The 10,324-nt window shown below is 44.6% G+C and overlaps 1 protein-coding gene across 1 annotated transcript; it reads right to left on the reverse strand.

Annotated features, from left to right (window-relative positions):
• Positions 1–871: 871 nt before the first annotated feature.
• DHCR7 (7-dehydrocholesterol reductase) lies at positions 872–9,237 on the reverse strand. The gene is made up of 8 exons (XM_085063315.1): positions 9,102–9,237; positions 8,015–8,118; positions 6,911–7,133; positions 6,266–6,356; positions 5,097–5,310; positions 4,436–4,640; positions 3,755–3,886; positions 872–3,169 (listed from the first exon to the last, which is right to left on the reverse strand). The coding sequence occupies exons 2-8, from the start codon at positions 8,110–8,112 to the stop codon at positions 2,705–2,707; spliced, it is 1,428 nt and encodes a 475-aa protein (XP_084919441.1). The 5' UTR covers positions 8,113–8,118; positions 9,102–9,237; the 3' UTR covers positions 872–2,704.
• Between the last annotated feature and the right edge of the window lie 1,087 nt (positions 9,238–10,324).

Consider the following 10,324-nt stretch of genomic DNA (forward strand, 5'->3'; position numbering starts at 1 on the left):
GGTTTTTTTAATTGGTCTTGAAGGGACAATTTCTTCCACTAAACATCCAGGATTTCTCAGGGAACAGAAGGGACCACACTGAGCTGGGCAAGGCTACCATGATTTAAGAGTGCAGATTATCCTGCAATATTTAAATAACCTTGGTGTTAACAGCAGAGGGTCAGTGCCATTTCCAAGGCCACATAAGAAAATGATGGAAGTCTGGGGCTCTGGGGGAGCTGAGTACACACCACATGGAATTGTTCCAGCAAAGCCAAGGGCAGCCTGAAGCAATGCAGTGCCAGGACTGACAGGGTCCAACAGTCTTGGAACCTCAGTTTTCCCATCCTCTGAACTGACTTGCCCCAAACCCAGCATCTTACAAGCATTTCCCCTTGGAGAACTGGAAAGCTGCTGGGCTGTGTATTTTCACTAAAGGCACCTCCATAGCTGTGTGTATACCCAGACCCAAAACAAAGCCCAGCTACACAATACATTTGTTTTCCAGGTTTGTAGAGAATCTTTTTCTGCTGCCCAGGCCATCCTCTCCAGGATGACTGCAGCAAAACCAAAACACACACCAACCAACACAATTCATCCAAACCTGCAAAGATCAGTGCATTCAGCTGCTTCTACAAAACATCAATTTACACACTTTTCTACTTATTCTAAAAACCATCAGTATATTTGTATGCAATAATTCTTTAAAAAGTCTTTTAGCTTGAACATAGCTACCAAGCTTGTTACCATCTGCATAGTGATCCCTCTTTTTATTTGTTTCACCTTGGAAAACAGAATTCCAAGGAGCTCTTGCAATTAAATATTTTGAACAGCTTCTTTTGTGTCCTTCAATCACTCTGAAAGATAACCATGTAAAAAGAAAAGAAACAGCTGAAGCAAAATTAGCAGTTTTTTTTTAATTTGTCCTGAAATTAAGAATTTAGATCTCAAATTTTTACAAACATGATTTCATACAAACGATAGGGAATGAAGTTTTCCACCCACACTAAAGAAGTGGATGTGGCCTTACCCACAGTCCCTCCAAGGCTGTAACTGCTCTGCCAGGGGTTTATCCATGGCCCTGAGGTGCTCCAGCACCACCCCATGCACAGGCATTGATGTTCCAAGGGATACCTGCAGAGCATGGACTGATCCACAGCTAGAGGCTTCAGGTTTATCCTTGGGCCACAATTTCTTCTTGGGCATGGCCATAACCACAGCCACAGATGCTTTGAGAGGTTCCTCAAGAGGTTCCTGCCATGGGCTCATTCCCAGCCATTGATGTCTGGGAGTGTCCTGATCCCCTGTGGGCTTATCCACAGCAGCAATGGCCTGGCCACCTGCCAGTCCAGGTGTGTCACCACAGCTGTCATCAAAGTGTCCCCAGGCACAGCACAGGAAGAGCCAGCAGCAAAATCAAAGTGAAGCCCTTAATGAGCCCCACAATATAGAGAGTGAGCCCCAGGGCAAGCACAGGAGCCTGATGACACAACAGCACCAAGAGCTATAAATCCAATCCAGCACATTCCAGTCAAAGCTGCTGTTATCTCAAACCCTTTGAGCTCCACGTTGGGCACCAAAAAGAACTGTCATGGTTTAACCCCAGCTGGCAACTCAGCTCTACACAGCTGCTTGCTCACTCCCCCACGCTGGGATGGGTGAGGGAATCGGGAAAGGGAGAAAACTCATGGGTTGAGATAAACACAGTTTAACAGGTAAAGGAAAAACTGTGCACACAAAGCAAAATAAGGAAGCTACTCCCCACTGGCCACTTGCAGGCAGATGTTCAGCTATCTCCAGGAAAGCAGGGCTCCATCCCATGTAATGGTGACTTGAAATGACTAACACCATCACTCCTGACATTGCCTACCTCCTTCTTCCTCCAGCTTTATATGCTGAGCATGATGCCACATAGCCTGGGATATGACCCTCTTGACACCTGGGGTCAGCTGTCCTCCCATGTCCCCTCCCAGCTCCTTGTGCAACCCCAGCCCACTCACTTGTTGGGTGAGATGCAATAAAGGCCTTGATGCTGTGTAAACACTGCTCAGCAATAATGAAAACATCCCTGTGTTATCAACGCTGTCTCAGCTCAAATCCAAAACCACACCCAGAGCAGCTATTATGATAAAAATTAACTCCACCCCAGTCCAACCAGCACAGCTCAGTATCTCCACAAAGAGTGGAGTGGTTTCACTGTCAAAATAATACTCAGTTGGTCATGTACCATATTGTCAGGGGCTTAAAATGTTACAGATTTTTAACAGTTCTCACAAACATTTGTTTTAGATTACAACAATCATTTCAAATCAGCTTCTGCAGTTCAGCATTTCCACTGTTCATCGCTTGACAAGCACCCAACAATGAAAGCTCCTTTAAAGTTGTTCCCAGTTGCAGCTTCTGATGGTCACCAGCAACTGCATCAACTTCTTTCCTAAAGAGATGACAGAACTCTTTTCCCCCTGTCCTGAGCCACTGCAAACTTCTTCTAGAACCCTGCTACAATCAAGGGTAAGGCCACCTGCCAGCTTTGGGATTTTCCACGAGTCTCAATACATGCAATTTTTCTTCAACTTAATTTGGAAATGGGGAGGTTCAGAGGGGTATTCCAGGTAAAAGAGTCTTGTAAAAAACCAGGGCATTTCAGTGCCTCATTTCATTAACTTTAAACATGGCATGCCTGCATGTTTCTTCTTTTTTCCTTCCCCTGGATCCCATGTTAGCCTTAAAATACTCCAGGCAGGAGCCGGTAGGGCACCGCAGCAGTGTAGCGCTTCCAGTCCTTCCCGTATTTGCTCCAACAACGGTGCTCATCCCTAATGCAGCGGTGGGTGAGCAGAATGGTCATGTAAACGATGTAGAAGTAAGGCAGGATGTGCTCAAAGCCACAAGCCAGGCAATAGGCCAACGAGCCCATCAGGTCTCCTGTGTAGTTGAAATGACGAGCCCAGCCCCAAAACCCCGAGGTCATCAGCTTGCTGTGGTACTTGGTCCCATCCACGGACACGTAGGAGCACTCGATGTACTCCGGCTTCTTCCCCCAGATCCTGCAGTTGCCGTTGGTACGGCGGAAAAGGTCCTTCTGGTGGTTGGTCATCCTGAAGATGTAATAACCCAGCAAGCCCAACATCAAGATGCCTACGGCGTGAGCTGTGCACAGCTGGACAGGGTGGTAAACCAAATACAGACCCTGGGGATAACAAAAACAATCAGCCATTTACTTCCAAGAGAGACTCAGCATGCCAGTCAATTCCTTGACTACAGTGACCCACAACAGACCAGAAGAAAGAGTATAAAGATCTACTGCAACAGTAAAACTGCGGAAAACTTTCAGAAAACTCTGCATTCTACAGTTTCCTTCTCTCTTTCTCTCTCCAAAATTGCACTTCATGAAACAAGAAGAGAGAAGTTGCAAGGATGCAAACTGGACAGAAGGAAAAAAGCCAAGGAGCAAAACTCAAACACCACCACTAATCAAAAGACCCTCAAAATGGAGGAGTGAAAAAAAAGAAACTGAAAGGATTTAGAAAAATAAACAGATGCAACAGACAGTGACAGAAAGAGGCACAAAAGAAAGAGAGGAGAGGAAAAGATGTCAAATCCACGCATAGGCAGGAAGCCTTCCTACTAGTGAATTGTTACAAAGAATGTTGCAATGATTTCTCAGTAATCAAAGTGCCTAGAAACTTTTAAGGTACAAATTAAACTGCTGGGAAGGATGTTTCTGGAAACTTTCATTTCTGTTAGTCCAAATACACATTGTACACATTTTTACCTGCAAAGTATAGAGGTAAGGCAACCAAACACAGTCTCCCCAGCCCAAATACCATCCAAAATGATCATGGCAGATATCAATGGTTTTCAGGTACCAGGCTTCATTCCAAAAGAAGTCCAGAACATAAATACCCTGCAACAGAATAATTTCACATCAGTAACAGCACTGTCACAAGTTACCCTGTTTAACAGCATCAGCCTAATCTCTGTCCTGCCTTGTGATATGGTCTCAAAATTCATTGCTGTTTTTTTGTTAGCACTTCAGAAACAGAAATTTCAGAACACAGTTAAGAAGAACTATCACATAAATACATTCTACCTGGATACACAACATCTATCTGTCTACACAGACATGGCAATAGCAGGGTAACTAAGGCAAGTGAACAACTTAAGGACAAATACTTGGGAAGTGAACTCACAACCCCAACTCACATCCCCAACCTTTCTTAAGCTTAGAGTCACAGGGTTACACAGAGGGTGGATACAGTTCCTATTGAGCAGGCTTCCACCTACACAGATTGGTGAATAAACCCAAAGATGTCCCAGCACACCATCACTGATCGAGCTGGTTCATGCCAGGAGAAAATGCCTACGTTTCATTCCCATGGAAGGAGTTTTTTTCCCCTGCTTTAATATTAGTTTATTTCCTAACTGTTTTCTTCATCTCCTCCTCAGAATTTACCTGAAGGACGTTGACAAGGATCATGGAGTTTGTCACCTCACCATACAGCTCCTGTTGTTTGGCAGCAAAGGAAAGGTTGATTAGAGTCCAGGCTACAATGCCAGGGCGCCCATTGAAGAACAGCTTGAAATCAAACCACTTCCCTATTCGAGGGTTAAATTCAATCCCCATCATGTAATCGTAAAAGAAGTTTCCAGTGAATTTGCTGTAAAACATAAAAAAATTAGAAATGTACAGTTACATAAAAATACAGGTAATTACTACTCTGACTACACAATTCAGGTTAATTTGATGAAGTGATAATAAAAGTCACAAAACCGTGTAACATTGTGCAAGGTAACACAAACTGACCCAACCAAAGTATTACATTAATAGACATAAACCAGAATTTCAGAGATGCCTGAGTTTACTCTTGGTAACATTTCTGAACAGTCTAAGTATAATTATTTCTAGGATGGGTTCATCTGTGATACTGAGGGTGCCAGTAAAAACTCAGAAAACAGGGGAGGGTGTTAGTGAAGCAAAGAACCACTGTCATGCACTGGCTTAGCTCTCTGTGCCAATGAAATATATTCTGTTATTCAATTCATAGGTCCAATTTTTATTTAACAACTTTAGTCTCTGATTACCTAGTATCCTGTCATTACTAAAGTTCACATACCAGTCTTTGGCATTGGTAGGGAAAAAGTAGCCTTTAATCATTGCAAATGTGGAAACTGCATATCCCAGGATATTGGCACACCACAGGAGAGGAATCCAGTTGTCAAAAATGATGGTAGGTGAGAAGAAATGGAAGACAGAAGCATTTGCAAACCAAAGCACATGGGTAATGATCCAGGCCTGAAGTCCATTGATTTCGTATTTATTCACGACACCTAAAACAAGAGGAAAAAATCAAGTGTTAGTGACCCTGCATTAATACAGCTTGTTATTGACATGGGTATGCACAGAATACACAGCTCAACTGAATGCTCATGAAATGAGTTGTCTCTCCTCATCCTCCCAATTAAAGAACTTGAGGCACTTTTCTGAATGTTCCATTCAGACTCTGCTGTAACCATTTGGCTTTGTTAGGCTGAGCTTTTCTCCAAACAAAACTGAATATAGACTCTCTCCCAAACTATAGTAACTATAGGAACAAGTTAGTAACAACAAGAGCACCCTTTCTAGCAGATCACATCACACACTTTGTCCAAGTCCCTTGGGTTGAGCAGGTAAAATTATCTTGTCAAATACCAGCAACAGCCCACTGACAATTTTGAGTGCCAAAATTATCAATCAGTCCTTTTCTATTGCTGGCATGATGCCTACTGTGGGTTGCAGGGGAAGAGGACCCTAAAATCCCCTGAGAATAGGAAGGACAGGATGCAGAAGGGTATTGATCAGCACAGGATTTGAAGCAAATAGCAAGATTCCTGTTGTCTCCTGAGAAGCATAACAAGCTGTCAAAACCTGACAGATGTATTGAGGAATTGTGAAAGACTGAGAAAACAACTAAGAGACAACTCCTCATGCTGAAAAGTATATATACTATTTGGCTTTGTAATAAAGGCAGAATTATCTCACATGCAGCGAGTGGTTCTCATTCCATGTGCCACAGCCTAGCATATCAACAGTTTTACTAATACTAAGAGATAGAAATGCAATAATTTATTCTCAAAGATAACATAGATTGCTTTCTATTTTTGTTTGAACAGAACATGTGAGAAAGGTGAGAGCATTTGTGTCCACATTTCCTCCAGCTACACATGCATTAATAAAGACTAAGTACAGAAATACTGTAATTTTAAAAGATTGTATGGTGTGCATGTATTCTGAGGAAGACCTTACCAGCAGGGGTGACAGCACCTTCTTGTACACCTCCCACATATCCAGGAAGAAATTTATGGCAGAAGTCAGGAATGAACACATACAAAACCACCTAGAAGAGAGAGAATATATTCACAGTAAATACAGATAAGACAAAACCCCTCGAAACACTATCCCTTACATACATTTCTATTATAATTCTATTAAGTACTGGGTATGCAAATATGGCAAAATATTTAGCTGTTGTGATTTTAGACTAGTAATACATCTAAGCTATTATACAGCTCTAAAGATGTATTCCATGTAAGGTTGCCATTCTGGTTTTGGTGGGGAGGCAGGGCAATTGGTGACTAGATTCAGGCCCTTATCCTTTTATTTTGATCTATTTCTTGTGTATTAATTTAAAACAAATGGGTATTGTTGTTATATAGCTGCTTTAAAAAAAAAACTAATTTAGGAATATGTCACACAAGGAATATTTGTGTATATTCCCCCCATAATTATTTTTCAAGTACATAAGCTTCATTTGGATTCCAAAAAGCCTTGAAAAGTGTGAAACACCAAAGAGTAAATGCCAATGCAACATTCCACCATGCTCTGTGTAAAAGGATTCATCCACCAGCTGTGCAAAAAGCCAGACATCCAGATCATAACTCAACAATGTACCTGGAAAGTGACCCAAAGGGAATAGATGCCAGCAGCCCTATAGGTCAGCATGGGAGTCTTGTTCCAGATGTCAGACAGATGTTTCTTCCCTGTCAGCAAGTCCAGGACTGGATCAGTCAGAGAGCACTGATACTGATCACAGGACATGATGAAGTAGTACACAATCAGTGGTGCAAACATGAGCAGGAAAAGGATGCTTGCCAAGGAAAACCAGTCCACCTCCCTGTAATCCAAAACAGAGCAGTTTTCTCCCCAGGTTTCAGATAGATGAGTTACATCAGACAATTTTTTTCAGAGGACCTTCTAGACTAACTGGATGAAAACTGAAAATGTTTTCAGGGCACAGACACGTCTGGGGGTCAAACAGCCATAAAAAACTCAGCACAGAACATCCTTTTATCACAAACTCTTCTAAAACACTAGTTGATCAGAGCAAGAGATTAGACAAAATCTCCCCTCCAAACCCCAGATTATTATAACAGAGTTCATATTTTTGATGGCAATCATGGCTGTAACTGGTAGAGTATTCGTTTGGAAGAGATAATGGAATCTAAAGACCATTATGCAAAGCTTAGAACCATGGAAAAGACAGACCTTGGACAGCCATAAGCTAACCTTTCTGTACCACTGTCTGCAGTAGCAAGTCACAGACACCTGTGGCTGTTCGCAGCTGCAGTACAATGTCCTAGTAATACCTGCCCAGCTCTTTGAGAACTGGGATATGAGTCATAAATCTTGCTACAGCAGGACTTGTCAGCTGGGAATGCCACAGATGCTGGGATGCCTGTTTTCCAGATCTCGGGAAATATTTCTTTCCTTGAAGGAACTACAGATTTTACCAGTTCTTATGATTTGCCTTTCTTTTTCACAAGGAGGACTGTGTTTTAACTCAAGCCATCCATTAAACACTTTGCCTTGAAAAACCTCAAGAACTTTTCTTCAGCATCTGTTGCTACAGCAAATTATCCACGAGCTTTCCAAAGCAGGGCAAGACAACAACCTGTTATTAACAGAGGGATATTTAAAAGGAATACAGCATCCCTAAGAGTAGGAACAAAGCAATTGGAAATACAAGGACTACTTAGGGTCATCAGCTTCTCTCACCATGCTCTTCCCCACTGGCCTTGAGATGCTTTAGCATCATTTTGGATGATTTTGTGTTTTCTTTCTTGAGGGGATTTTTTTTCCTGATGGACTGGCATGATGTCCTGTAAGAAAGAAAATATTATTCCTATTACTCCAGCTGCTTCTCAGTAAGTCTTATGCCTCTACAAGAGAATCACAAGTAAGAATTATTTTATTTAAAATCTATTATATAGCTTTGAGACCACGTGAAATTGGGAATGGAGGAGAGGAAGCAAAAAATCCTTACCAATTCCTTATGAACTTACGTTCAGTAAAACATAATCAAAACACTGATATTGAAGTAATCCATTAAGCTTCTTGCTAACTGGAAATTTCTTCTGAGATGCATTAGATAACATATGGCTTAATACTTACATTTGAGATGCAAAAGGAAAGAGAAAAAAGTTTTACCTCATCTCTTATAATAAAATTCTGTAACTAACTGCCTTTCTTATTTAGATAAATTGCTACTGCTGTAGCAATACCTGTACTGGACGTTATCAATTGGATACTTTTGCCCAGACTCCTTGCTCCATATATGTCATTTACACCATAGAAAACAAGATCTAATCCTACTTAAGTCAAAAATCAGTGGGAACGGACAATGACTTATTCGGCAACACCTCATTCTCTCTGTGCAACATGCACTGTAGCTTTCTTGCGGTCTGATCAAACGCTTCTCATGTTCAAGACCATAATTTTATAATCTGAACTATTGACTGACTTCCCGCTCCACATGCCTCATCCCCACGAACCTGATCCATCGCCTGGACTCTTGGCTGAGCCTGGCCATGCTCTCTGCATCCACACCTCACAACAGGGCAGCCTATTCCAACCCCCCAACACCCCAACAGCGAACAGCATCTCTAACATCTCATCCCAATCGCCACTATCTCATCTTAAGGCCGTTTCCTTCAGTCCTCCCACCGCAGATTTCTTTTCAGAAGATATCTGAGGGGAAGGCGGTTCGTCACTCCCCTCTGCCCACACGACTGGCACCCTTCCCGGCCCGATCCCACACAAGGAACGAACACACCCACCCACGGGCCGGGGGCCGCTGTCTCACCGGGGTTCAGCCCCTCGCCGGGGATCGGTCAGCCCCTCGCCGCGGATCGGTCAGTCCCCAAGCACAGCCCGCTATCCCGAGCAGCCCCGCCGCCGCCGCTCGCACAGTGCCGCCCCAGCAGCCCCTCAGCCGGGAGCACCCCGCCAGGCCCCGCCAGGCCCCGCCCCCTCCCGGCGGCCTCGGCCAATCCCCGCCGCGCCCCGCCCATTCCGCGGCTCCCCATTGGTGGCTCGCGCTCAACCCATGGGCCGAGGAGCGCGTGCTGGGCAGGCCCCGCCCCCTGTCCCGGCGCGCGCTGAGGGCTCGGGCGCGGTGTGGGGAGCGGCGGGAGCGGGAATCCCGCGGTGAGCGGCCGCTATTGCATGGCTGTGCCTGCGGCCGCACTGAATAAACCCAGCCGTTCTGGAACAGTGGGAACGCTTGAGTGCCCAAGGAAATTGTGTGCACCTGCACTTGGGTCATTGCTATCCCCTGTGAGGCTGCAGAGTCCCCTAAGCCAGGCTGGGCCGCCTGGAGTTGGTACTAAACTCTGAACATTCCACTGGCCGTTCTGTGCAATTTCCTATGGCCCCATGGAAAAAGAGCTGGGGATGCTGGCCGAGAGCTGCTGAACACGAGCCCAGGTGGCCAGGAAGGACAGGGGCATCCTGGCCTGTGTCAGCAATAGTGGCCTGCAGGACCAGGGCAGTGACTGTCCCCCTGTTCTGGGCACTGCTGAGGCCTCACCTCGAATCCTGGGTCAGTTTTGAGCCTCTCAGTCCAAGATGCTGAGGTGCTGGAGCGAGTCCAGAAAAGGGAATGGAGCTGGGAAGGGTCTGCAGGACAAGGAGAGGCTGAGTGAGCTGCAGGGGCCTGGAGACTGGAGCAAAGGAGGCTCAGGAGGGACCTTCTCACACTCCACAACTCCCTGAAAGGAGGCTGTGGCCTGTAGGCTCTTCTCTCAAGTGACAAGCAACTGGATGAGAAGAGATGGCTTCAAGTTGTGCCGAGGCTGCTTTAGACTGGATATTAAAAAGTTTCTTCATGGAAAGGGCTGCCAGGCATTGGCACAGACTGCCCAGGGCAGCAGTGGAGTCATCATTGCTTAATGGGATTTAAAAAAGGATTTAAAAGCCGTGTAGAGGTGGCACTTGGGGACACGCTTTAGTGGTGAGTTTGGCAGTGCTGGGTAAGTGGTTGGACTCGGGGATCTTAGAGGTCTTTTCCAAACTAAACGATTCTGT

The sequence above is a fragment of the Lichenostomus cassidix genome, chromosome 5, assembly GCF_008360975.1.
Source record: "Lichenostomus cassidix isolate B80296 chromosome 5, HeHo_3.0, whole genome shotgun sequence".
NCBI classification, from domain to species: Eukaryota; Metazoa; Chordata; class Aves; order Passeriformes; family Meliphagidae; genus Lichenostomus; species Lichenostomus cassidix.

Excerpts from the sequence above, each read along its gene's own strand:
- DHCR7 (XM_085063315.1), bottom strand. The coding sequence starts at position 8,112 with ATGCCAGTCCATCAGGAAAAAAAATCCCCTCAAGAAAGAAAACACAAA. Across the intron at positions 7,134-8,014 it reads GGCCAGTGGGGAAGAGCATG|GGAGGTGGACTGGTTTTCCT; the intron begins GTGAGAGAAGCT and ends TTTGGATTACAG. Across the intron at positions 3,170-3,754 it reads CTTACCTCTATACTTTGCAG|GGTCTGTATTTGGTTTACCA; the intron begins GTAAAAATGTGT and ends TGTTATCCCCAG.